Source organism: Phascolarctos cinereus, unplaced genomic scaffold (genome assembly GCF_003287225.1).
Source record: "Phascolarctos cinereus isolate Bilbo 61053 unplaced genomic scaffold, phaCin_HiC Scaffold_9;HRSCAF=440, whole genome shotgun sequence".
Taxonomy (NCBI): Eukaryota; Metazoa; Chordata; class Mammalia; order Diprotodontia; family Phascolarctidae; genus Phascolarctos; species Phascolarctos cinereus.
In genome coordinates, this window is record NW_027556402.1 from 201,418,810 (window position 1) to 201,446,673 (window position 27,864).

General features: G+C 39.8%; 1 protein-coding gene across 6 annotated transcripts in view; it reads left to right on the forward strand.

Annotated features, from left to right (window-relative positions):
* The window catches only part of CTBP1 (C-terminal binding protein 1), a 441,341-nt gene that overhangs the window by 392,709 nt on the left and 20,768 nt on the right, over nt 1-27,864 (forward strand). For all 6 annotated transcript variants that reach the window (XM_078148244.1, XM_020992252.2, XM_020992251.2 and 3 more), the window contains 2 exons: nt 14,758-14,902; nt 17,970-18,176. In XM_078148244.1, the coding sequence (XP_078004370.1) occupies nt 14,758-14,902; nt 17,970-18,176 (352 nt within the window). The remainder of the gene's footprint in view (nt 1-14,757; nt 14,903-17,969; nt 18,177-27,864) is intronic.

Below are 27,864 nucleotides of genomic sequence, written 5' to 3' on the forward strand. Positions count from 1 at the left end.
TTATAAAGCTCCTGCTATGTGCCAGGCACTGTGCTAAGCATTTTAACAAATATTTGCTATTTGGTCCTCACAACAATCCTGGGAGATAGATGCTGTTATTATCCCCATTTTACAGGTGAGGAAATTGAGGAAGACAGAGGTTAAGTGACTTGCATGTGGTCACAAACAGCTAGTAAGTATCTGAAGCTGGATTTGAACTTGGCTCACCTTAACTCCAGGCCCAGCACTCTTATCTACTGTACCAGAGATTTGCCCAGCTCAGTGTCCTTGGTTTCTGGGATTACTAGCATACACCACCGTGCCTAGCCCCTTCCCCACTTTTCTGAATGAAAATGGGGAAATCTCATGCCCTTCTTACAGTATCTACCTTCTTAAATCCGGTTCTTTCCAGATTTTTTCTTCTTTCCTCCAAGCCATCTACCCAACATACCTTCTAACCCTGAATCCTGGTATAGATTGTGTGAGACAATTCTCTCCTTATCTTGATCCTATTTAACAAATGCTTTCTTTAGGCACAAAAGTTTCCGTATGCTCAAAACCATAGGATCACAGAATGGTGTCCTAGCTCCAGAGGTAGATAGAACCTGAATAACTTAAAGCCCCGATGACTAGTGTTAATGTCCTCATAACACCTTGTGGATCATTTTTGGTGCATAATGAAAAAGATATTAAAAATTATTCTGTAAATTTGCATCAAACCCACACCTATGAAAAAATGATCAAGTTTGCTAAGCAATTTTGAAATCTTTGTAAGCAAGCTTTTTGTTTGTTTGTTTGTTTGTTATTGGATTTCTTAGAAGAGAGACCTTGTTTGGTTTTTTTCTGGCCTCCTGTCTAAATGTGATTTAAAGACCTAGATAGAATCCATAAGCCCTTTTCCAAGAAGTTTCTTTAGATCTGTACTATGGTTAACAATCATTGCCATTATTTAATGCCTCTTGAAATTATATTTTAATCTTTTAACCTTAAAGGCTTTAGTTTGCCAGCTGGAGTAACAATAGACTGTACTGGGTCATTTGGGGTGCCGTTTGGATCAGGGACTGCTCAGCAGCCTAGATGTGATACATGGGCTCCATGTGAGGCTATAAGAAGATTAGGTCTTAGGACCTTTACTTTGGCTTGGAATTAAATGCCATGTTTACTATGTTAGTGCTGGAGCAGACTGGAAATAAGTTCAGCAATAGATTAGGTATATCTTGGAAGACAGTCACAGTACATATGTTAGGGGCATCCCTGAATCTGGGAAGTTTGTTTCAATTGTATTTGTCTACTAACCAAGTTTTGGTGCTCCTGTCAGAGACAGTATCTTAAGCTCCATCGAGCCCTCTTGTGGTAATTGGTCTCTCTTACTGTCCACGCAGCAAAATTGATTTTATGGGAGAAAGTGCTTTATTTTACATTATTATGTGCAAAAGTCCTTCTTCTTTAAGTCTCTCTCCTAATCCATCCAGATTTTAAGTAATAGCATTTCACATGTCTATAGGAGATCAATCACTTAGGGCTTTTTTTTTTGCCTAGTTTCAAGGTTTAGAAAAGAGTTGGAAAAACTTTAAAGAAAAATCAGGAAGTTCTTTTCCCTGCCACAGTAAAGCCTGAGGAATATTTCTTTTTTAAGTTCCTAGCTATTTCTAAAAAGATAATTTTCCTGGCAAGATGAGGATATAAGAAAGCATAAAGGATTTTTAAAAGATCTTTTGGTTTGGCATTTACTTCTTAGATGTTCTTTTAAATTCCAAGCCCTTCTATTATCTTTCTGGAGCACTTGAAAAATAACCACTTCATGAATATTGTCAGTCTTCTATGTATAGTAACCTGATCTCATTCTATAGTCAATTCTAGAGAAGGTAATAAAGGGGGAAAGTATAAATATCTTGAGGTTAGTACAGATGGCAGATACAATGAAAATATTATAATGAAGAAACATTTTTATTGAATTATTTCATGCTTGACAACATACTTCTGTATTTTAATCAATTGAAGTTTCAGCAAAGACAGGTCCAGATGTCTATTTCTTTGTGATTGGACATTGAAGTTTTTTGTACATCTGGGTTAACCCTGTTTCAGCAGTTTTGTGCCTTCAAAGGTTATAGAACAAAGAAGAAAACTGTTTTATTTGATGTATGACCCTAAGAAAATCTCTAAGGTACCAACCTACATTGGGATAGGAACTTAACTTCTTAACTGGAACCACCTCACCTATGAAAACATAGGTCTGGTTGCCACTGTAGGAAATACCAAGAATACAGGTTCAAAGGGACAGCTAGCTGTTATTTATCAATTAAATAAAAGAACCAGTTTCCTCTTTCCTAAATAAATAAACAAATAAAGCATAGTTTGTCATATTCTTTTTAAACAGTAAGTAGAAAGACAGTAGGTGTTAGGAGGCCTAGTTTGAGGCCTGGTTCCAGTGTCTGCTGGTTACATGATCCTGAGCAAGTATCTAGTTCCCATTTATAAAAGGGGACAGTGATCTTTGCACTACCTTGCTGCCAGGTTGTTATGGAGAACTTCTTCACAAACCCTAAAGTGATGTAAAGATGATAGGTTATTGCTGTTCTTTGTGTGATGTTGTGAATGCTTCCAGAGGCTGTTATCCTGGGAGGAATCCAAGGGATCATCTCATCTAAACCCATGCTTATGGAGCATTAAATTTGGATCCAGAAGGGAGAGGGAACAGTCACACAACATGTTCACTGGTGGAAATACGACTAGACCCCAGCTCCCTAACTTTTGTGTTTGGATACCATGCTGATTCCAGTGTAAGGGATTTTTTAAAAAATTGCATGAGTTTAAACTGTCAGTTTTTAGTGAGAACAGTTTGTCAGAATTATGTGGCCAAGACATGGAATAATTGTGATGGCCCTTCCCAGATAGATAACTTGGCTTCACTTAATTAAGTAAGCTTTACCTGGATTCCCAGAAATTTTCTAGAATGTGTTATTTAAAGGGACATAGTCAACATTTAGAAACAAAAAACAGCTGTGGCTTCATCAAGAACAGATCATACCAGATGATCCTCATTTTCTTTTTTGGCAGGACAACTTGACAAATAATCATAAGAATCCAATAGAAATAGCTCACTCAGACCATATCAAAGTGTTTGACAGATTTTTTTATTGTTCTTGTGACCAAGTTAGGGAAATTCAGGTTTAGAAAGGACTGAAGGGGATTCATAATTACTTGAAAGGCTGGATCCAGAGAGTGATGGTATGGCAGCCCAAAAGCTAATTCTGTCTTAGGCTGCAATGAGAAGAAGTATAGGCTAAGACTAGGGAGATAGCAGTCCTAGTTACTCTGCCCTAGTCAAGATCATGTCTATGGTATTGTATTCAGTTTCATTTTAGGAAGGGCATTGATAAGCTAGAGTGTCTAAGATGTAATGAGTTTTGAAATCATCCCATTCACGGAACAGTTGAAGGAATTGACAGCAGTCAGTTATAAAAGTGAAAACTAATAGAGGTAACTGGTGATGGCTGCCTTCAAGTATTTGAAGGGCTGTTGTGTGGAAAAAGACTTAGATTCATTCTTCTTGCCCCAGAAGAGAAGGAAGAAATAGGAATAATCAGTGAAAGTTACAGAGGCAAGTCTAGGCTTGATGAAAGGAAAAATGGCCTCATTGAGCTATTCACAAGTAGAGTGGACTGCCTTGAGAGATGGTGGATTCTCCCTCACTTGAGGTCTTCAAACAAAAACTAAATGATCACTTGTAAGGTCCGTTGGGAAATGGATTCTTGTTCCAGCTATTGGTTGGATTAGATGGCTACTCAAGTCCTTTCCAACTTCGAGATCCTCTGATTTGAGGATGTGAAGGGCCACAATAATTATTGGTTCAATTTGATACTTGTGATGAATGCCATTGATTGTTAGTTTAATATTTAAGAACTGAAAGCCAGAAGGTCCTTTGTTTTAAATAGGAAATCTCTTTAGTATATAGAATTTGCATATATAAATGCTTTGGGATCCTTTGTTAAAGAATAGTCTGACAAACACTGGAAAAACTTGAAAAAGGTCTTCCTTGCTGGATAGAGGTGGGATATAGTTGGAAATGAAGCTGATGTAAAAAATTAAGTTTTTTTTTAACTTGAGAAAGAAAGGACTATTGAAATCTAGGTCAAGTTTTTTATCCTTACTATTCAAATTGTACACAATTTGGAATCTAAAATTCAGTAGGTATTTATACCATCTCTTGATTTTCTTTTAACTTGACTGGAACATTCTTTGGAGTACCAGCAATATCAGGAGGCAGCCCTGGATGTGAAGTCAGGAGCCCTAGCCTGGCATCCAGCTTTACCTAGGGGACCTGGAGCAAGTAACATCATTTCTCTGGGGCTCACTGTCCTTATCTGTGGAAGGGGGAGATGGAGCACCTGTCCTGAGGGCCCTCTGGGCTGGGTCAGTCACAGATGCTGAGAGCAGGGGATCAGTCTGTCTTGTAGTGTTCAAGCTTTCCTGAGGAGAGCATGGGGTTGGAAATGACTGCCAGGCCCCACTAGCTGGGGACCCCTGGCTGTGCCTCTACATCCCCTCTCCAGAGCTGCCTAGGAGTCTCTGGGTACTTTTCCCCTGCTATAATTTCCACAGTGATAATGCTTGTCTCCTGGGCATAATAGAGAAGTTTGGTTCCCATAGCAACACTGTAGCTGCCCAGATTTAAGAACTTCCTGGTTTGCCTTTCACGGCCTCAGAGAAGAAGCCCAGATTCTGAGAGCCTTAAAGCTTTCTCTTACCATGTCTTTGTTTGATGGGTAGGGCTCCTTGGTACCTTCTTCACTGAGTGGGCACCACATTCACATGGGGGCACTTGCTGCTCCCTTGCAATTATTAATCTATCTCAGTATCAAATTCTTGATTAGATTGCTTCTGAGAATGGTAGATTGCCCTCTTCCATTTTCCCTCCCTTTGTTTGGATTTTCGCCACTAGGAAATTATGAAACTATAAACCTCCCAGAACTACAGCAGAGAAGATGAAACACATCTAGTATATTAATGAAATGTCTATTTTCTTTTGTTTTTTTTTTCTTTCCAGGTTCCCTTAAATTGCCCATTTTCAGCTCTGATTGACTCCCCAGAATGTAATATGCTGCAGTGAGGGAAATGGGAGCTACTACTGCTGGAGCCTGGAGTTGGCCTACCAGGGGTAAGTTAAGTGCCATTCTCCCTCTCTAGTGTGGTTTTGCAAGATAATAAGTTTATGTAAACAAAACCTCACAATATGGCAAAAAAAAACCCAACGAAATAAAACTGGCACTTAACGACCCATGTAGGCTAACTCCCTCAGAACTCCTTTAATAATGTGGTGGGTCCTCCAACCTCCTGCTTTCTGGGGCTTCAATTAGAGGAGGCCCATTGTCCTTAGGGTTTTTTCTTATGTGCTAAATGTGCCCCTCAGGAGTCTGACCCTACAGATTGAAGCATTCAGTTTGTTCTATTAACGTAGTTTGATAATATATTAGCAGGGAATGTTAATCCCTGTCCCTGTGCTCAACCCCAAAATGGTTTTATTTCCACCAGCTGCTTGGAGACTGATTGACAATGCCCAGCATAGCTCTAAGCATTCAGTGTTACTATGCTATCGAAAACAGCTTAGAACCTGCCACTATGGCTTGTTCTGGCAGGCAGCAGAGAAGGGAGCTTTTGGTTTCTTAATGCCAAAGAATCTGTTATCCCTTTCTGTACTGTTATCATGCCCAACAGTCTGAAGCAGGAGAATCAAATAAGATGATAAGTGCTGTCAGCCACTTCCCAAATCAGAGCTGTAAACCAAGACTGATCGTCATTTGGTGTCATAGGCTCACTGAGGTCAACGCATAAGCCCTGCCCCAGATCTGTAGGGAGAAACAAGAAAGACCTGCATTGGGTCTTGCTTTCCTAATTTCCCTTTTCTCAGAGGGCTTGAGAAATAGAAGGGAGAAAGATTATCCGTGGACCAGAAAGTAATCACGAGTACTATCTCTGTTCTAAAAAATATTCCCCTCATGTTTCAGGACCAAAGTACTATAGCTATTCAAGAAAGAAAAATTTTTTAACTTCCTCCTCCTGAATAGAGCAAATACTTGACTGATCATGTTTTGAAAGAATAGAAAAATTCAGCATGCTATTTATATCTTATGTAGGTTGATACCAATTTATATTTGTGAAATAAAATTACATCTGTCTATCTTAAGCTCTGTTAAGCTTGTTATTCATAGTGAGGTTCCTTTTCAGGAACATGCCTGTGAACAAGCATGCTAACTTAGTACAATGTACCATGGTTTCAGTGTTTGATGCTAATGGGAACATGAAGTGGTAAAATCCACAGATAACCTAAAAATCTTTTAAATAACATTTTTTGCCTTTACCTTAAAACAGTGCTGCCTCCAAGAAACAACTTTTATTTAATAAAAGTTTCCTTTTTCTTCCTTTCTTGGGCTTGCCAGTCCAGGATTTAATTTTATATTCCCCAGCACTCTGTTTAGCGCCATATACATTGTGGACAATTAATCCATATGGAATTAAGTTGATGGGAGGGCTAAAGAGCAGTGATATGACCAAACAGTAAGTGGAGGAAGAAGAATTAGAGAGAATGAAATAATCTACATTATCAATAGGATAATAGTTTAATGTTAGCCTATATTAACTTATTTCATTCAGTGTTACTGAGTTCTGACTGTTGATATTTAGTTTGGGTTGCAATTGTGTCTTTTATTGCCTGCTTGAAAATACAAAAAAAAAATTATCTCAGTTCCTTTATACAGTAGACTGTTAATTGGATTTCATTAGCTAGGTACAGGCAAAGATAATAGATATTCATAATGGAAGAGCCCCATAATATTTCTGTGAGTCATATTAAAGAAAGAATAAATTATGTTCAGGATACTTTAAGTATTAAGGGTATTTTATTTTAATTCTTTGAAAATTGATAAGACATATATGGAAGGCTTTATCAAGCAGATATTTAATTAGTACTTTCCATACCAAGTAACCAAGTCTAAGGTATTTCCTCAGTTTAAATAAATTAAATCTCTGCTTTGTTTGAACATTTGATACTTAATACAATAGAGACTTCCATTCATTAATGGGATCTAGGAATTACTATTGTAGCAATGAACCCCATTGGTCAAAAAATTCTTTTCTCTATATAAAAATTCATCTTCTGTACCTATTAGGAAAATAATCCCTGTTGCCTTGATATCTTCCAAAGAGCACAATATGGTGAACCTTCCAACACAAAGTACACCCTTGGAAGAAAAGATCTTGACAAAATGTCATGTCTCCAGAGATCATGGCTTGATCTAGTTTTTCTGAAAATTTGGGAGCACTTTAGAAAAACAAGTTTGCTTAACAAGCAAAATTTAGACCTTGTGGAGGCAGAGTAAGTTCTGTTCTTAAGTCTTTCAGTGCCTCAGATACAAACTTGACCTGCTCTGATAGTTAGCAACTTCATTATTGCTTTTATCTAATTGAAATACAACCTAGTGCCATCTCATGGCAGTTTTCAAAATTGCATCAGACTGGGGTCAGGGGGCTTGCTATCTGTGAACAGTAAAATTTTCATCTGACCCAAACAGCTAATGTTTTCCCAATACCGAGTATATGCCTATGTAATTGATACAAGGGGACAGGGTAGGGAGTGGAGGTGCAGCTAGGTGGCTTGATGGATAGAGTGCTGAGCCTGGAGTTTGGAAGACCTCAGTTCAAATCCGGCCTTAAGATACTTGCTAGCTGTATGACCCAGGGCAAGTCACTTAATCCTGTTTGCCTCAGTTTCCTCATCTGTAAAATGACTTGGAGAAGGAAATGGCAAAACTCTCTAATATCTTTGCCAAGAAAACCCCAAATAGTGTTACAAGTCAGACATGACTGGAACAACTGAAGAACAACAATAATTGATACAAGAAAGAATCTCCAACCTGGCTTCATAGTTTCTTTTTTCTTCACAACCAGTCTTGCCTTTTTATTTTTAAATGTAATATCATCTTATCATAGTTGTTCTATCTGAAACCATCGCTCTGTCATCTTTAGCCTTCTCTGCCAAATTAAGTTTAAAAGAGGGTATGAGAGGAGATGCTCACTGGAGGAGAAAGAGCCCTGGATTTGGGGTCAGAATTCTAGATCCCAAGTCTACCACTGTGTTACTGCCTGTGTTATCTTGGGCAATCATTTTCTTGCTGGATCTCAGTTTCCTTGTTTGTAAAATGAAAGTGTTGGACTAGATTAGGAGTTCTTAACCTGGGGTCTGTGGACTTTTTTTCAGTTAGGCAATGGGGTCAAGTGACTTGCCCAAGGTCACACATCTATGTGTCTGAGGCTGGATTTGAACTCAGGTCCTCCTGAATCCAGGGCCAATGCTCTATCCACTGCGCCACCTAGCTGCCCCAGTCTGTGGACTTTAAAAAAAAATTAATAACTATTTCAATTGAATTGGTTTCATTTTTATTTTTTGCATTTAATAACATTATTCAGCGAAGGGGTCTATAGTCTTCCCCCGGCCTGTCAGAGGAGTCCAAGACAAAAAGTTGAAGAACTTCTGCACTTCATGATCTCTAAGTCCATTGTGACTGAAACCTTATTCATCCATGTTCAGCTGCGTTTCTCTCTCCTAACTTATCTTTCTCCCTGACATAGCCATTTCTTGTTCTTTTTTCTCTTCCATTTGAACTTGTTTTCCCCTCCTATTTGTCCTTCCTTTCTTCTTTCCACTTGGTACCTGCCTTCATCCCTTCTACTTAATCAACTCTTGTCTGGGTACTCTCATCGTAAAATAGTTTGATAGCAGTACAGCCAATATTTATTATGCCCCAACCTTGGAGTCATCCTCAGGTCCTCACATTTCTTCACCCCCATGTCTAGTCAGTTGACCAGTCTTGTTGATTATACTTCCCCAGCATCTCCCACATCCATCCTCTTCTTTCTTCTGACATAGATACCACCCTGGTTAAGGCTGTCATCACATCTTGCCTGGGTTATTACAATAGCCTCCTAATTGATCTCCCTGCCTCAAGTCTCCCCTCACTAGTACCTTCATGCAGGTACAAAGTGGGTTTTTTTTGTGGGGGGGAGTGTTTGCTTTTTCATGAGGCAATTAGGGTTAAGTGACTTGCCCAGGGTCATACAGTTAGTGAGTGTCAAGTATCTGAGGCCAGATTTGAACTCAGGACCTCCTGATTCCAAACCAGAGCTCTATCCACTGCACCACCTAGTTGCCCCTCAAAGTGTTGTTTCTAAAGCACAACTCTGACAGTCTCAATCCCCTGTAAAACTCCAGAGGTTCTCTATCACCTCTTTAAATCAAACACAAACTCACCTGTTTGCCATTCATTTAATGCCCTTCATAATCTAGTGCTGGACTACCTTTCCATGCTTGGCCTGTATCACTCCCCTTCATATGCTCTATAGCCCAACTAAACTGGCTTTCTTGCTGTGTCTCACACATCATATTCTATTTCCTCTCTCTGTGCCTTTGCATAGACCGGGTCCCATGCCTGACATGCATTCTCTTCTCACCTCTGCTTCTCGTCGTGCTTAGTGTCTTTCAAAGCTTAGCTCGAGCATCACCTCCTACGCTAGACATTTCCTGAGTGTCCCCTCCCACAGCTGTTAGTATCACCACCCCCACGACCACAGTTCTGTATCTGTTCTGTACATACTTACATGTACTCGAGAATGAATTGAATTTGAACTGAGGGTGTTGTGGATGAGTGTGGGAAATATTTAGTGAATAGTTAGTAAGCAGGCTGCGGAGGAGAAGATGAGAAGCTGGTGCCTTTGCCCAGCCCTCCCTCACTTAAATCCAGTTCCCTGGCAAGTCATGACATCATCTCCCTGATGTCATGGTCCTCTTCAAGAACAAAGGACAAATAACAAGCAGCATGGATTGGCTAAAATTAGATTAAATGAATGGACAAATGAAAGAAAAAGTCTCTACTTGTGCTTACTGTGTGCCAGGTACTGTGCTGAGCACTGAAGAGACAATAGAATGAGACTGTCCCTGCCCTCAAAGAGCTTGCTTTCTAATATACCTAATTCTCATACACCTATATGAGAATGGTGGCCAAGGCAAGGTAATTGGAGAGTTTCAGTTATTCTTTCGATCCTTAATGTAGCTGACATATTCTTTCCAGTAACAATGGCGGTATGTTAGTTATTGATTTGAGAGGGCAGTGGGTTGAAGAGGAGCAATAGGAGGTCAAGGTAGAAAGTCAGGGTGGAACCAGCTTTGAACTTCATACTGAAGAGTTTGAGGCAATCACTGTAGGGTTTCTTGGTTTGTTTTTAAAGCAGGAGAATGATGTGATCACAGGTGTGCATTAGGAAGATTAATCTGACAGCGCTGCATAAGGTAAATGGAACGCTTCGTCTTTCCTGAAGCTTTCTCACACTGTTAAAGACTCTGGTACATTGGAACGCTCTTCAGCGCTCTGCCTTGGGGCCAGAATGCTGTAGTGACCTTGTGACTGATGTAAGCAGGCCAGTCAGAGGCGGTTCACTGCCCTCATCTATTAGCTATGCAGTTTTAAATATCACCCAGGCATTATATAATTGTTTTCCTTGAATGGATAGGGCTAGCCAGAGCTCCTAGTGCCTCTTGGGAATTTATTTTCAAATGGTTCTACTTCATTTTGTATGTATGTCCCTCACTTTAAGTTTGGCTGCTTAATAGAAAATGTGAAGTTTTTTTCAAGCACTGAAAATTCAGTTGCACTTCATGTTCTTTTTGTGAAATTATTACTGAGGGCAGGGATAAATATGCTAATTGATTTCACAACAAAAATGGAATAGTACCTTCAAGCAGGAATCACTTGAAGCAAAAACCAAACCAACCCCTATTATTCTTTGATAAGATAATATTGTCAGATTTTGGAACAATTGTCATGGGCATAGGAACTCTGCAGTAGTGTTTTCCCATAGTGTGACGGGTAGAAGATGCTAATAAATGATTGTTTCATCTTGGGCACTGAGAGTATTCCATGGAAGAAACAATGAATTGTGAGTTTAGGTAGAGGATAAGCGGCGCCCCTTAGAAAATAAGATGTTTTCCCTAGAGAATTGTCTACCAATGACTTCCCTTTAACCTTTAGAGACTCATTCAATTGTATTTTGATCTCATTAGCATAGTGTAAGTTAAATACTCTTATCCCTAAAGTTCCCAGTTGAGTAAAGCTTTTCTAGTCCACTCTAAGCTAGGGAAAGTGGAGCTCTTTGGCATTAATATTATAGCACTGGCAAGTCTCGATGGCCCTGCCACCTGCGTCACTGGCGATTCTCTCCTCCCGTCTGGTAAATCCCTCTCTAAACTTGCCTTCTCTGCCCTCAAGGTCATCATCTCTTTCATTGTTTAGTCATTTTTGGCATCCTCTATTACAGCTTCTTTGGAGGACTTCCCTTTTTCCCATTCTAGATCAGATACTAGGCATTCTTCTTTCCTTCTCTTTGCTCCACTGTGTGTCAGTTGGTCTTAGATTTGCCTCCCTTTAAAAGTGAACCGTCCAACTTTTCCTTGTCCTTGTCTTATCGCTACTTGAAGTTGAATAAAGTAGGATTGCACACTGATTCTGTGACTCATCCATTCTCCACAAGAACTTATCTTTAATCCAGGCCTCTCATTGTCCAGCTTGGTGATAATCTGTTCATTTGTTTGCCAAACTTAACATTTGAAAGTTCCCCTGGCTCCACATTGACCAAGTGTAACACTTTCCCTTCCTTCTTTCTCTTAGGAACTGTCTGCCTCTCTTTTTTTATCTCTGCATTAGTAGTGGCAAACTCAAATAGAAACAAGGCCACTAATCCATACATGAGGATCTCTGCAGGCCACGTATTGAATTAGTTTTAAGAGGTAGTGTCTGTTTTATTGTATTTATATTTATTTTGTTAAATATTTCCCAATTACATTTTAATCAGATTCAGCCTATACTCAGGAGTGTGTCATGTCATGGACTGCATATTGGACAGTTCTGCTTTACGTGTTATCCCTCCTTGAAAGATTCTCCCAGACCCAAAGAGAAATAGGCCTGACTTTCACCTCTCTAGCACAGCCCATGCAGTAACTATTACACAGCAAATCAGCAAAACCAGGAAATACGAAAAGAGAATGCCACTTTCATTGAATTTAGCTTAACAAGCATTTATGAAGCACTTACTGTGTTCCAGGTCCTGTGCTAAGCTCTAGGGTATCATTATCATATCTAGCATTTACTGTTGTTCAGTTATTTTTCAGTCATGTCTGACTCTTTATGACCCCATTTGGAGTTTTCTTGGCAAAGATGCTAGAGTGATTTGCCATTTCCTTCTCTAGATCATTTTATAGACGAAGAAACTGAGGCAAACAGCGCTAAGTGGCTTGCCCAGGGTCACACAGCTAGTAAGTATCTGAGGCTGGATTTGAACTCAGGATGATGTGTCTTCCTCATTCCAGCCAGACACTTTATCCATGGCTACTCACAAGCATTTATGTAGTGCTTTAAAGTTTGCAAAGGGCTTTATGTATGTTAACTCATTTGATCCTTACAACAACACTGTGAGATAGGTGCTGTTATCATTCTCACTTTATAGATGAGGAAATTCAGACACATTAGAGGCTAAATGATTTGCCCAGGATCATATAACTAATTAGTAAATGTCTGAGGCGGAATTCAAACTCAGGTCTTCATGACTTCAAATCCTTCACCACTTAATTGCCTCAGATACAAAACAAATATAATAAAAAAGAGAAATGGTCCTTGCCCTCGAGGAGTTTCCTTTCTAATGCCTGGCAGAATGCCTAGTGTATAAGTATATGTTTAATGGATGCTTTTTGACTGGACAGTGGGGGAAGACCACACATAAAGGGAACTGAGAGGGGAGCAGGTCAGGAAGGACAGGGTACCTATGCCGGGAATAATAGAGGAGTTTAGAGAATCAAGAGAAGAGCCACAAGAAGAATGAAAGTGCTTGCCTGGCCTAGGCACTGCCTCACAATGGAGGTTCCAGGAGGAACTCACCAATCAGAGGATGAGAGCCAAGTAAAAGTGAACACACAGATATACTCGACACTTAGGGCCCAAAAAGGTTGCTTAATTCTTAGTTCAAAGGACTGTATCCAGGAGTCCCATTACAAATTGCCCCCCATCCCATGAGTTCAGCAAATGGGAATTGTGTGAAACTGTGTGTATGAATCAGTACAAGCCATTCCCACTATTTGAGACATTGCCCAAAGACAAGCCAGTAACACCACTTTTGTACTTTAGAAAAACAAAATTTAGAGTATATTATAAAGAAGATGTGGTCTTGCTTTCAGGAATTTCTATCCCACCTAAAGAGCTGTGCTTACAGTCATCAGGAGTATCATTGGTCTGTTTGGCTTATGTTTACTACATCTAACTAAACCTAGCTTGGCTACATTCTCTTCTGTGTCCCAAGGAGGAAAAACTAGCTTTGGCTGTCAGATCACACCCTGGGCCAGAGGACCTCCCTGCCACAAACCAGGCCCTCTGGATTGATTCAGATGAGCCCGGAAGGGTCTTGGCCTCTGCTGCCTCAGTGTGGAAGAAGCATGAGTAGTTCCTTGTCAGAGCCAGCACTTTGAACCTAGAACACATGAACCCAGCATCCCTTTGTCCTTCTATGATTCTGCCACATGTCCTGGACTTGAAGAGTTTGAAAGCAGGTGAACTGGACATAGCTGATAGAAGAAAGGAACAAGGAATTAGGTACTAAAGCAGTTTCCAGGTCTTTTCTCATCTTTAAGAAACAGTCCAGTCTTCAGCTAATACCACCCCCTAGGGCCTGGCTCTCTAAACCCCTAGTCCCGTGTTCTGACTTTGTCCTAGAGAAACAGAAAAGAGGTTCTTTGTAATTTCTGCAGAAATGCAAATTCTGCAGTCTGGAAAGATTCTCACAAATGGGGAATCGTTTTATTGCTGGAGGCCCTGGTATTTAGTTTGAAAATGTTTCCTAGATTGTCCAAAAATTCTTCATTATCTACGGTAGACATTGAGGAACCTTTACCCCAGTGTGTGTTCAACTAGGGCACATATTTGGAAGCTATAGATGTGATAATTGACTAATTCGAGAAGTTGCTCATGGGGTCTTGATAAAGATCCTGTGCTAACAGGGCAAAAAAGGTAGTAAATGAAAGCTCGCTGTCCTTTGTCTCCCTGCCGCCAACCTTTTTTCTGAGTTCCTGAGCTAAACATATTACAACTCCTGATACAATAGGACTTGGAATTAGAGGATATGCATTCCAATCCCAGACTTGTTATTTCATGCCTCTTTGGCCTTGGGTAAGTCTACCACTTTGTGGGCCTCAGTTTATCATCTATAAAATGAGGGCATTGGCTTCTAGCTCAGAATCCTATGATGTAAGTGAATTTCAGTGATTTCAGTGAAAAAAGATTTAAAGCCAAATTTTATCAAGTAAGGCAGTCATCAAAAGCATAACTAGGTCTAATATGAAGAAACTGGGTGGAATTGGATGGCCAAGGGGGAGGGAGCCTAATAGAAATCAAGCCGTGAACCTATGACAGAGTCGGGACCTTTTCATTTGGTTTTCATGGCAGCCTGTCCTCAATGAGCCATGAGCATGTTAGCCATGGACACATGACTGTGCTCTTAGAAGAAGTAAAAAAAAAAATAAATTAAAATAAAGTAGCAGAGACAACTATTTCTGTATGTGGTTGGGACTCATGCAAATCTTCTAAGCCAGCAGACTTTCCCCCCATCCTATTGATGATTTTATAACCTTTTTAATAGTCTTCAAAAATCAGCATTTACGGGACTATTTTTTTATACCCTTGATTCCAGGTACTAAATGAAGCAGTGGGTGCCTTGATGTATCACACTATCACTTTAACACGAGAAGATCTGGAGAAATTCAAAGCTCTTCGAATAATTGTCCGAATTGGCAGTGGTTTCGATAACATCGACATCAAGTCTGCTGGGGATTTAGGTAGGAGTCTTACGGTGAACTGTTATTTGAACTTTTATAGTTTTAAAATATGTGCATGGGAGCCCAGTGTATGCCCAATGCCATCAACATCACAAAAATTGTTCATTTTGAAAACAGAACTTGTCTATTTCTGTTATATAGTTCCTTTTGCCTCTCCCTCCAGAGAATAAAATGAATACACCAGGTTATTGAAGACCTGTTATGGCAGCATGGAACATAAACTAAAACTGGAATAGCAGACGGTAAATGTTAGGCCCGTACTTTCTAGTTTACCACAGTTTAAGAAAATGTTTAAAATAGTTATTCATTACTTTGGAATGATTCAGAAAGCAAAGCTACAATAGTGTAATTTTCACTGATTTCTTCTTTCTTGAAATGATCTGCTTATATTGGTTGTTGTACATGTATTTACTTCTTAGGTGAGAGGAATCATCCTAGCCAAAGCTTCCTTTGTCTTCTCTATTTGTGAAGATTACATCCTTATTGGGAAGCAGTCTTTTGGGTTTTCTTGTTGTTGTTATCCACATGGAGAATTGTTGGGTCTTTCTTAGGAGAAGGCTTAAGAAAGCATAGCCTCCAAGAACTAAGGCCTTGGTTGTGATCATGCAGAAGGGCATTTCTCTGCATTCTGAAGACTAGAGGCCTTTGGGGATTTTTTTTTTTATTCCTTGGGTGTAAATGGACATCCTTTGAACTTTAGTTCTTTAAATGTAATTTAAAATTGTTGGAGCTCCCCTGTGACTAAAAAATATGAGGCTTTGTTCATTTCTCCCAAGTCTTTGCCAGTAATAACAGTTTGAAGTACTAGGATCACTATGCATATTATCTGTGTTTCAGGAGAGGCCTTTTAAGTGTCTTCTGATTTTTCCCATTCACCCCCATTAAAAATTGTAGTTTGGGGAGCCTTTCTCAAATGATCAAAAAAATTCTCTCACATTTGGCAAGTCTGAAAAATAAATCTCTTTTTAAAATGAGGGTCCTATTTGGATTAACTTTAGAAAGGAACTAAAGATCAGAGGTCCATTAAAACTCTTTTTCCTTTAGTGATACAAAATTGTGACTCAAGAAAAGTCTACACTATCAGTATTAATTTGGGGGTTTTGGTTTTGGTTTTTTTGTTTGTTTTTGGTGAGGCAGTTGGAGTTAAGTGACTTGGCTAGGGTCACACAGCTAGTAAGTGTTATGTGTCTGAAGCTGGCTTTGAACTTAGGTCCTCCTGACTCCAGGGCCAGTACTCTATCCACTGTGCCACCTACTGCCCCTTGTTTTTATTTTTTTGCAAGCAAGGGAAGATCCTTCCTGGTAGAGTAAGAGAATTCACATTTTGACGATAATTATTCAGGTGATATTCTTCCTTTTTTTTTTTTTAATTGAACTTAACATCAGTTGCAGAAGCCGCAGTTAGAAATTCATTGTAATGAAATGTTAGCCTTGGCTAGTTGAGGTTTTTCTCCCTGAATATTTGGAGATTATTTTGAGGGTCTTTGAGAAGGAGGGCCCTTGAAACAATTTGATTACGAATCAATGGAGAAAAGAAGATAAGGCCAGTCCAGCTTTTTGTTGTTTCTTGGTGTGTTTATTTCTGTAGTGAGACTTTTCTTGATTGTTTGAAGTCAAACAAAGTTTCACCTCATAAACATAATTGTATGTACTCCATGTGACAGACCCAACTAGCAACCTGGCCATGTATTTGACCTGGGACAAAAAAATGATGCCTAGAGAAGAAGCATATATGGAAGCAGAACAGAAAAGGGACTGCTTCAAGGAGCATACAGACTTTATTTTAAAATGTATTTTAGGATGATTTTGATGATGAAAGTAAGGAGACATGTTTAGTCATTGAAATATCCAAATGTTTGAAATTTTATCACTAGAAAAAATCCTATGGGCAACTCAGAGTTAGAAACAGAGTCCCAATAATACAGACTTTCTGTTGGATTTGTTTCGCTGCTAATTTGATAGAAAATTGATGTTCCTGAGGCATTTAGGAGTCAGATCATTGAAATCGGAAGGAGAGGAGACATTGACTGATGAAGATGGAACTGTGCTTTACTGAATTATTTTCTCCATATCCAGTATAATCTGGGTGTGGTTATAACATCTGTGGATGAAATTTCAAGAGAGAGGAGGCCTAAGGATGGATGAAACATCCAGAATTAGCAAGTTCAGTTTTTCCATCTGTGGCACTGGCCACATGTTGAGACTCAGATAAATCAGTCAAATTCCACTTGGTTGAAAGTCACGTAAAATGCAATATTGTTTCGTGGGAAGTATACCAAGTCATAAGAATACTACTGCTCTTAATGGTATATAAAAGATGAATAAAGACTATTTTTTTAAGTGTTTGCTATGTGTCTTTATTTTTTTTATTTTATTAATTTATTTTGATTTATCAACAATCACTCCCATATGCTTTTGAGTTGAAAATTTTTCTCCCCCTTCCTCTCCCCCACCCTCCCCAAGATGGTGCACAATCTGATATAGGCTTTATATTTGCATTCCTATTAAACATATTTTCACATTAGTGAAGTTGTAAGTAAAAATTAAAACCAATAGGAGGAACCATCAGAAAGATGAAACGAAACTCAACAAAAAGGTGAAAATAAGTGATAGCGATTCAACTTCCATAGTTCTTTCTTTGGATGTGGACAGCATTTTCCATCCCAAGGCCTCTGGATATGTCTTATATCCTTGTAATGCTGAGAAGGTTCAGTTTAACATATTAGTCATTGCACAAGGTGGCTGTTATTGTGTACAAATCCTCTTGGTTCTGCTCACTTCACTCAGCATCAGACCATATAAGTCTAATAAAGACTATTTCTGCATTAAAAGTTTGGCCCTTTTCTCTTAGATGTGGTGATGCCCAGACAAAAACCTGTGTTTCTATGGGACAAAATCAAATTCAGAATTGACAGTGAACCACTTATTTGTGAATCCTAATTTCAAATGAAAAGTTAAAAGGCATAGAAAAAGAAATCCTAATTTCCTCTGTGTGTGTGTGTGTGTGTGTGTGTGTGTGTGTATGTATGTACGTCTGTGTATTTCCCTTGCTTTTTTCCTTCTGTAGGAATTGCAGTATGCAATGTGCCAGCTGCATCAGTAGAAGAGACTGCAGATTCTACCATGTGCCACATCCTGAATCTATACAGACGCACTACCTGGCTCCACCAGGCATTGCGAGAAGGCACGAGAGTCCAAAGTGTGGAACAAATCCGGGAAGTTGCTTCTGGAGCTGCCAGGATTCGAGGGGAAACCTTGGGCATTATTGGATTAGGTATGTTAACTTGGCACTGCCAGTTATTTTACTTTGACTTTCATCTTTTCTTCAAAATTGGGATCTTTCAGGATTAGAGAATTTTGAGCTAGAAGGGACCTAAGAGATTGTCTGGCTTAATCCCCACCCCACCCTTTTTTTTTTTTCAAATAAGAAAACAGAAACCCAGAGAATGACTCTCCACTGCCACTTACAGACACTCCTTCTGTGATTCTATTACTCAGTAACCTCTCTTCTTTGAGGTTCATTCAATCTAAATTTTATTACTCAGTCAGGATTCTGGTAGCTGTTTTCTACGAACCCTCAGGACACTCCCCTTCCTCAGTGATTTCAGGGGCTGGCTCATAGTCTAGAACTCTTCCCCAGCTCCTGCTCTCATACTAAAGGACTTCAACATATATTAAAAACTCCTTCAAACATCCTAATTTCCCACTTCCTGTTAGTCATTTCCTGTGATCTACTCCTCCATTTCAGCCACACACAAAGATTGTCATATTCTTAATCTTGCCATCACCCATGAGTGTTCCCCTTCCATACTCAAATTTGGAAATTTCTTCATCTGATAATAATCATTTGATCATTTGACCATGCCTTCTCTGCCTTATCACCCCCAATCCTGTACTCCGTCCTCACTCACCATGACCTTCAGTCCCTCCATACCTCAGTTCTTTCCTAGACCAGCAATCCTTCACTGGCTGTGTTCTTCTCCTTCCATATTCGGGCCTTTGGGGAACTAGTTCAACTCTACATGTCCCTTTCCCCTTTACTCTGTCACTCATCGTCCCTTGATAAGACCTTACCTTGGGTTATTCTCACCATCCACTGCCTTTAATTTCTGTTAATGGGCTGCTAAACAGAGTTGGAGAAAATCACATAAGCAGGCTGATTGGGGCCATTACAATGTGTTATGTAACAAATGTCACATAATGTTGTGCTACATAATATCAACTGGGTTTTCACTGCAGCACAGCAATCCTTTTATACTTTCCTAATTGATTCTTGTCCCACTGGCATTAGCTATTCCAAACCATTCTGTGTTTCCTCAAGCCTCTCATAGCAGCCCTTCTCCCCTACTCTCAGCTGAGTGACCTAGCCTCACACTTCATTGAAAAAATTGAAACTGTCCACCAAGAGCTCCCTCCTCATCTCATATCACTCAGATGTCTTCTACTATATCTGCCTTCACCCCTTTTCTCAAAAAAATGACATCTCCCTGCCAAGTAAAATTTCTTTTCATGTACCTTTGATCCCATCCTGCCTTCTCCAGCAGAATGCCCCATTTATCATCCCTACCCTTCCACTAAATCTTTTTTTTACTTCAGCTTTATTTATTTCCAAATTCTCTCCTTCCCACCTCCCCTTACCTCACCGTTAAGGAAATATGGAAAAATAAAACTGTTACAAATATGTATAATCAAGCAAAACAAGTTCCCTCATTAGCCATTTTTTTATAAGTATGCTTACCCTGTTGTAGTTATTGTTGAAATTGTTCTCCTGGTTCTGATCGCTTTGCTTTTCATCAGATCATACAGGTTTTCTCAGGTTTCTCTAAAATTCTCATCTTCATGATTTCTTATAGTATAAGAGCATTTCATTACATTCATATGCCATAATTTGTTCAGCCATTCTCCAATTGATGGGCACCCCCCCAAGTTTTCCATTCTTTGTTACTAAAATCAGAGCTGCTATAAATATTTTTATTTATACACACGAGTCTTATCCTTTTTTTTTTTAACATCCCTTTGAGGTATACACCTAGTAGCTGTATCACTGGGTCAAAGTTCAATAGCTTTTGGGGCATAGTTCCAGATTTGTCCAGAATTCCTAGACCAGCTCATAGATCCAACAGCAGTGCACCAGCAGTACCTGTTTTCCCACAGTCCCTTCAGTATTTGCCGTTTTCTTTTTTTGTCAGTTTTGCCAATCATATGCTTGTGAAGTGGTATGTCAGAATTATTTTAATTTGTATTTCTCTAATTGTTAGCAGATTAGAGCATTTTTCCATATGGCTATTAATAGCTTGGATTTCTTTCCCTGAAATCTGCCTTCACATTCTTTGATCATTTATCGATTGAGAAACATCTTTTATTCTTATGAATTTGACTCAGTTCCTTATATGTCTTAGAAATGAGACCTTTATCAGACAAACTTGCTAAAAAGATTTTTCCCAATTTCATGCTTCTCTTCTAATTTTAGCTGCACTGATTTTATTTGGGCGAAATCTTTTTAATTTTGTGTAATCACATTTGTCCATTTTACCTCTTGTGACCTTTCAGTAATGTTCAACCTCCTACAAACACACACACACACACACACACACACACACACACACACACACACACACACACACACACGTCTTTGCATCCTTTAAAAAAAAAACCCTCACTTGACCTAACTATTCCCATTAGCTGTTGTCCTATATTTTTCCTCCCTTTTGTGGCTAACGTCCTTGAGAAAGCCATCTACAGTCATCGTCTCTGCTTTCTTTCCATTCACTCATGTGATTGCAAATCCTGTGCAGTGTGACTTCCAACCTCATTCTAATGAAGCGGCTGTCTCCAAAATTACCAGTGATCTCTTAAATTGCTGAATCTAATGTCCTCTTTTCATCCTCTTCTTTTTCCACCTCTCTGTAGTCTTTGACATTTGATCAGCCTCTTCTCCTGGATGCTCTGTCCTCTCTAGGTTTCAATGACACTGCCCCCTCCTTGTTCTGCAGTCATGACTTAAAGACAGCTATTTTTACTATCTTTCTCTAATATGCAAATTTGACATGCATACTGTCAATTACTATTTTCAAGACATTAATAAATGTGTAAAATAGCTTGTGGTCAAGGACACTTTGCTGAGGAAATTCACTAGAGACAATGACTAGCTTAAAAATCCATCTTATTGGTGAAGATATGAGTCTCAGATCTCTTTGAGAGTTTATTATTTAAGCTAATCTTATCACAAAGCAAGAGAAAACAGAAGCCTCAAGACTGACCCTAACATTGTGCATTTGATCAAGATTAAAAATAGGGGTAATAGAATGTTGTTCACTTACTTGATTTACTTGAAGTGGATGGCTCAGGATTTGAGTTAATCTCATATTTATCACTAGAGTGGTAGTCCCTCTACCACTGGATAAAAATGATTCAGGAATAGCTGGTCTTGCTGTGAGCAGCTATATTTCTTAGTTTGACTTCAGCTCAGTTTCACTGTGAGCAGAGACACCTGTTGACAAAGTTTACCCAGTCTGTTATGCAGTACTAGATACTTGGAGAGTTTGGTCAGGCAGGGGTAGATCTTGACTTCATCGTGTGCTTTCAGTGGTTAATTGAACTGATTCACCACCTGGGTAAATTCTGTAGCCCATAGACCAGGGAGGAAGGGAACAAGCATTTGTTAAGCACCTACTCAGGTCTTCCTGACTCCAGGCCCAGTGCTTTGAACCACCTACCAGCCCCAGGGCTACTTCAGGGATGGTAATGAGGCTTCTCAGCATTCTTTGGCTATACAATGTTGTACACACAAAGACTGTATTCATTCCTCTATTCATTCTTTCAGTCAATATTTCTCAAGCCCCTGTTATGTGTTAAACATTGGTTGAGGGGGGTGGGGGGAGTGATGGTACTAACACTTGAAAGACTTTACATACTCCATCTCTAAAGTAGGAGATTGGGAGAAGAGGAACTAGATTAAATTTGTTTTTTGTGGCCCTGGAAGGACAGAAGTTGTTAAAAAGTAAACTTAAAATTTATACTCGATATAAGGAAACATTTCCTAACAGTTAGAACTACCCAAAAGTTGGAATGGACTTCTTCGGGGTATGTGGAGGGAGGAAGGGAAGTGGTGGGTTCCCCTTCAAGTAAAGGTTAAATGACTACTTGATTGGTATGCTACATATCAAAAGGGGGATCCCTTTTCAGACTAGATGGTCTCTGAGATCTCTTCTAACTCTTGAGATGCTGTGATTATGGATGGTATAGATCATAAATCATAGATTTAGGGCCCCAAGAAACCTTAGTAATCTCTGGTCCAAACTCATTTGAGAGGTGAGAAGACTGAGGCCCAGAAAGGGGCAGTAAGCTGTGCAAGGGCATACAGGCGGTAGTGAATGGCAAAGCCGGAACTCAAGCTCAAGTCCTAACCCAGTGCTGTGTGAGTGATGGAGGAGCTGCACTGCCTTCTGCTCCACCCACTACCGGTTTATGCTGCTGCCTCCCTCCCCCTCCACTTCTCTTTTTTCACGATCAAGGCTGGCTTCTAGCCACCACTGGATGATCCAGACAGAATGGTAACTGTGGTGGCAATGAGTAGCAGTTATATATTTCAAAGTGCCAGTGCTCAAATCCTGGTGGTGCTTTCAGTGAATTACTGGAAGTGTTGGGTTTTTTACTCCTAACCCTTGACTTCATTTGAGTTCGTTCAGGAGAACAACAGGTTGGGCCTATTAAGTGACTATGGCCACGCTAACGGCTTTTAACATCCCAGAGAAATTGGGGCAGCTCTTGGAGTTAACGAAACTGTCTGTGGTTAGAAATCAAGCCGGGCTCGGCTGCTGAATTCATGGTTTCTTTGGGGCAAAAGAAAAGCAGTTATAAATTCCCCTTTGATAGAAGAAAAGTAATGTTCAGGTTTGTTTGCAGTGTCACCTCTGCCTTCCAAATAATGTTCCAGTGATTCTTGTTTTCTGTGTTATTTCAGAATCACTTTGTTCAACACCAAGCTCATAATCTTTCTTATAAAACTGGCTCCCCATCTGCACCTGGCCATTATAAGTAGTAATGCCAGATTTCTTCCAGTCCTAAAGCTGGAACCTTGGAGTCATCATCCTTCAGCCCCTATCTATCCAATTGGTTACCTTTTCTTTTGGATTCTTCTTCCAAAGTATTTCTGGAATTAATTCCTTTTTCTTCATTGCTACCTACTACCTTAGTCCAGACCCCACAGCCAGTAAGGAAGAGTAAGGAAGTCAGCCAACTCAGGTTAAACAACACACAAGGAGACTGGGGGATATTTTACACTATAACCCTTTCTAAATGGGTGAATGTTAAATGCCAGAGACAATTTGGTTCTCCCTAATGCCTAGGAATTGATTTTTGATAAAGAAAGTTTCAGGGGCTGCAGTGAAAGCTCAGAGACTGATGAATAGAAACAGGGCATCATTTTTATACCTTGCCTAAGGCATCAAAATACCTTGTCCCAGCTCTGCCAGATCCTCACCACCTTGTGCCTGGGTTACTTAGCAGTCTCTTAGTTGGTCTTCAGGGGATCCTTTAAAATTTTCCTTTCATCCTGTGCTCTCTTAAAGCACTGCATTAAATGTGTGACCTCTGTTTAAGAATCCCGCATTTAAGGTATAATGGTAACAGAGGTCTGGAATCATATGACCAGTATTCAAAGCTCAGCTTTGCCATCTCTCACCTTGGGCAACTTTCCTATCCTCCCTGGACATCGCTTTCCTTTTTGGAAAAATTAGGAGGTTGTACCAGATGGCTTCAGTAGTCCCTTCCAGCTCTATAGCTATAGTTCTGTGATTTCACAAAATGGCTTCTTATTACCTTGTTATCAAACCCAAGCTCCTCTGACTGACTTTCTAGCCCTTCCATGATCCTGCCTAAACTTAATTTCCACTGCTTCTTAACATAAACTGTTTACTCCAACTCACACACATTTCTTGTTCCCACCTAGCTTTCTCACTACCTAAAATAACTCCTTTGACCTTCTCTAACCATGTCTTAGCTAACCTTAATGACCCAGCTCAAATACCCTGAAGACCTTCTCCATCTGTCTCCCACTCACCACCTTCTGCCCCCAATCTCTCCCTTCTCTCAAATTTTACAGGCTTTATAATCTGAAACACCCACTAAAGATCTTGTTTATATTCAGTTTTGTGGTTTTTTTTTCTTTAGAAAATGTTGGCTGTTATTGTTATTGTTTTCCCAAGATAGGGGTGGGTTGGGGGGTTGAGGTTCCCCAGCTAGACTGTAAATTCCTAAAAGGCAGGCACTGAGTTTCACATCCCTTACATCTCCCAGTTTAGGGATGGGCACATTGATTCTCAATGCCTACTTACTAAAGAATTCATATAATGCAGTAGGATCATACTTAAGTCCAAAGGAAGTAAATTATTTTAACCAAGTATAGAACAAAAAGATTAATTAGCATTCATCTCAGTATCCTCAAACAGAAGAAAGCATAAGCTCTAATTCATCTTCATTTTTTTTCAATAAAGTGTTGAAATCTAGAATCTTCTTATAATTGCCAAATTTTATTAGCCTCTGAGAAATGTCAAATTATTTCTAAAACTTCATTCACAGTTTTAAATAGCAGTCTTGTGAATGTATAGAAGAAATTTGTATGTCTCAACAATAAAATCAGTAAGGTTTTAGTAGGAGAATTGAGTCTATGGGTAGGTCAGTTTAATTTTCAGACTCTTTTAGTGTTAAATAGGAAATCTGGTTTCCCTGCAGTTGCTATTGTTGAAAATCATTATAAAATATATATATATTTCTGCCCAAGTAAAGAAAATAAAACTTAGAGGGGCTTCACACCTCTCTTCCGGTGTGAGGAGTTCATACTGCCTTAGCATCAGGTTCAGCATCAGTAAGCTACCTCCCTTGCTCTGTAACAGTGGAAAATCATTGAACCTCTTTGGGCCAGTTTCATCATTTACAAAATTAAGAGTTGATCTAGATTTCTCTAAGAGCCCCTCCTACCTTTGACATTCTGTGACCCCGTGATAATACTTGATAGAAGCTCCTTTTTTCTGAATTTGCTATTTCTTCCTAACAGTGGAACCCCAAATAAGTTTGACCTGCGGCTTTCAGCTTGTAGAGATAGTTTATTTCAGATAATATATATCTAATTTTCCTAATAAAGATAGACAAGGAATCAAGAGTCATCATGTTGATCACAAATCCCCAATTGGCACCACAGGCCCTGTAAGTCTTTTAAGTAGCCAGTGGCTGTTGCCAAGCCCCGTTCGTGATTCTCCAAAGCAGTGGTCTCTTTTTTGATCCTGTCCTTCCCTGGTAAAAATTTTTGAGCATATGCCCCCCAATTTATGTATAGTTATTTAAATATTTACAAACTATATGCATTTACTGCTGTATATTACAAAACTTGGGGCGGGGGGCAGGATTTGTTGAGCAGGAAGTAACAGTCAGATTTGTCTATTACTCTGGCACTTATGGAAGATGAATTATAGAAAGGAGAAAATGAGGCAAGGGGAGCAGTTAGGATGCTGTTGTTACAATCCAGGCGAGGGGTCATGAGGGCCTAAACTCTAGGTAGTGGCCAGGGACAGATTCCAGAGGTTTTATAGAGGTAGAAGTGACAAGATTTGGCACATGATTTGGGATGGACACCAGGGTTGTGAACCTTGGTCCACAGCCAATCTGACTAGATTGTGGTGCCCTCACCTGTAATAGGAAAGTTGGAAAGAGGGATGGCCTTGGGAGGAAAGATGGTCTGATGCTCGTCAGGGAAGATTACAGCCCTCACCCAGAAAAGAAAAGAAGGGAGACAGCAGGGCTTGTAGCATTCAGTGCCTCCAAGTGCACCTGCCAAAGCCATGAGATGAGCTGAGGGCAATGGGTGTGCGGATGTTGTGGGGGTAGAGAATTTTCCCAGTGGCACCTGCACAGCTGCTGCTTTGGGTGCCTGGTTAGTGGTTAGATTATCATGCTATAACTTCCCCAAGAGGCCCAAACAGGCTCAGAAACAGGAAGATTAAGGGCTTACACAGCAGAGGGAGTGAAGAGTATTAGAGGTTAAGGGGAGGTGGGGTTGTATTGCAGAAAAAATGCAGTTAGCTGTTGAGGAGAGGGTGGGATACTAGGGATCTTCCCACGGTCTAGTCAGTCAGCTAGTAATCATTAAGCACCAGTTAAGTGCCAAGCACAGTGCTAAGCTCTGGAATACAAAGGAAGGCAAAAGAAAGCTCTTGCTCTCCAGAAGCTCACAGTCTACTGGGGGAGACATCATGCAAGCAGCTGTATACTACAATCAATTTACAAGATAATGGGAAATATTCAGCAGAGAGAAGACACTAGATTGAAGAGGTGTTGAGAAAGGCTTCCTATAGAACGTGGAATTTTAGCTGGAGCTTGAAGGAAGCCGGGAAGCATAGATGAGGAGGGAAGCATTGCAGGCATGGAGGATAGCCAGTGAAATGCCTTTAGTCAGGAAGTGCAGTGTGTTGTGCAAAGAGCATGTAGGAGGTATAAGATGTAAGAAGACTAGGAAGGTGGGAGACCATAGATTCTAAAAGTCTTTGAACACCAAACAATTTTATATGTGACCCTGGAGCTGATAGGGAGCCACTTGAGTTTATTGAGTAGGGAGAATGATATGGTAGGGCCTGTACTTTAGGAAAATCATTCTCCATCCAAAGGGATGAATTTGTGGCAGGCATAGCAACCAGTAAACTCTTATAGCAATCCAGGGGTAAGGGGAGGATAGCTTCTGCCCGGGTAGTTTGGAGAGGTGGGAGAAGGTGTTTGGTTTTTATTTTTAGGGGGACGATAACAAGTTCAATTGATATTTATTTATTTATTTTTAGGCAATTGGGGTTAAGCGAATTGTTCAGGGTCACACAGCTAGTAAATGTCAAGTGTTTGGTCGGAGGTCAGATTTGAACTCGGGTCTTCCTGACTTCAGGGCCAGTGCTCTATCCGCTGCGCCACCTAGCTGCCCCAACAAGTTTGATTTTTGACTTGTTAAATTTAAGATATTGATTGTACCTCCAGTTTAGATGTTGAATAAGCAATTAGAGATGTAATACTGGAGGTCAACAGAGGATAGGGCTAATTAGTTTGTGGATCAGCAGCGTAGAGTGGATAATTGAACTTATGGAGCTGATGAGATCTCACAAAGGAGACTGAGAAAGGCAAGTCAGATAATAGGAGAACCAGGAAAGAAGAATATCCCAAAAACCTAAGGAGAAGAGAATGTCACGGAAGAGGGTGATGTGAGGGACGAGGATTGAGAAAAGGCTGTTAGATTTGGCAGTTAAGAGATCATGGTGACTTTGAAGTGAGCAATTTTGGCTGAACGATGAGGTCAGAAGCCAGAATGTTAGGAGTTCAGAGGCATTGGAAGCGTTTATCTTAGGTGGCCTTCTCAGGGAGTTCAGCTGCAGAAGAGAGAGATGTGAGAATGTGAGAATCAAGTGTTTGACTGACCAGACACTCCTGTGGGTTCAGGCCATGGCTGCCACTTTTTGAAACCATTGCACTAGAATGGCAGGAAGCAAGAGAAAATAGCTCAAAACCTAGTATCTCCTGCTTTCTCCCTAAGCACTCAGGGACTTTTAAAAAGCCCCTCCCTCTACTCCAGACTTCAGTTGAGCTTGCTTTCCATAGGGAGTGTGCCTCATTTACATGAGCAGCAGCTAGTTACTATTTACAGTTTGGACAGCATCCTTTCCTGCAAAAGCTTCACTATTTTAAAAATACTTCTTTAGCCATTACTAAAACTAATGTATTTAAGCTCTTTTCCAGTTGAGTAAACATGGATGATCTGTATGTACTTGGAGATTTTTTTCATAATTATTTAAATTTCCCCTTTTCTTTTTCCTTTTCGTTGTGTTTGCTTACTGAATCATGCTGATTCTTATTTGCCCTTTTATGTATAATGTAGTTGAAGGCAACAAACATCTTCCAATTTTAAAAAGAAAAGTTACGTATTTATCTCTCAG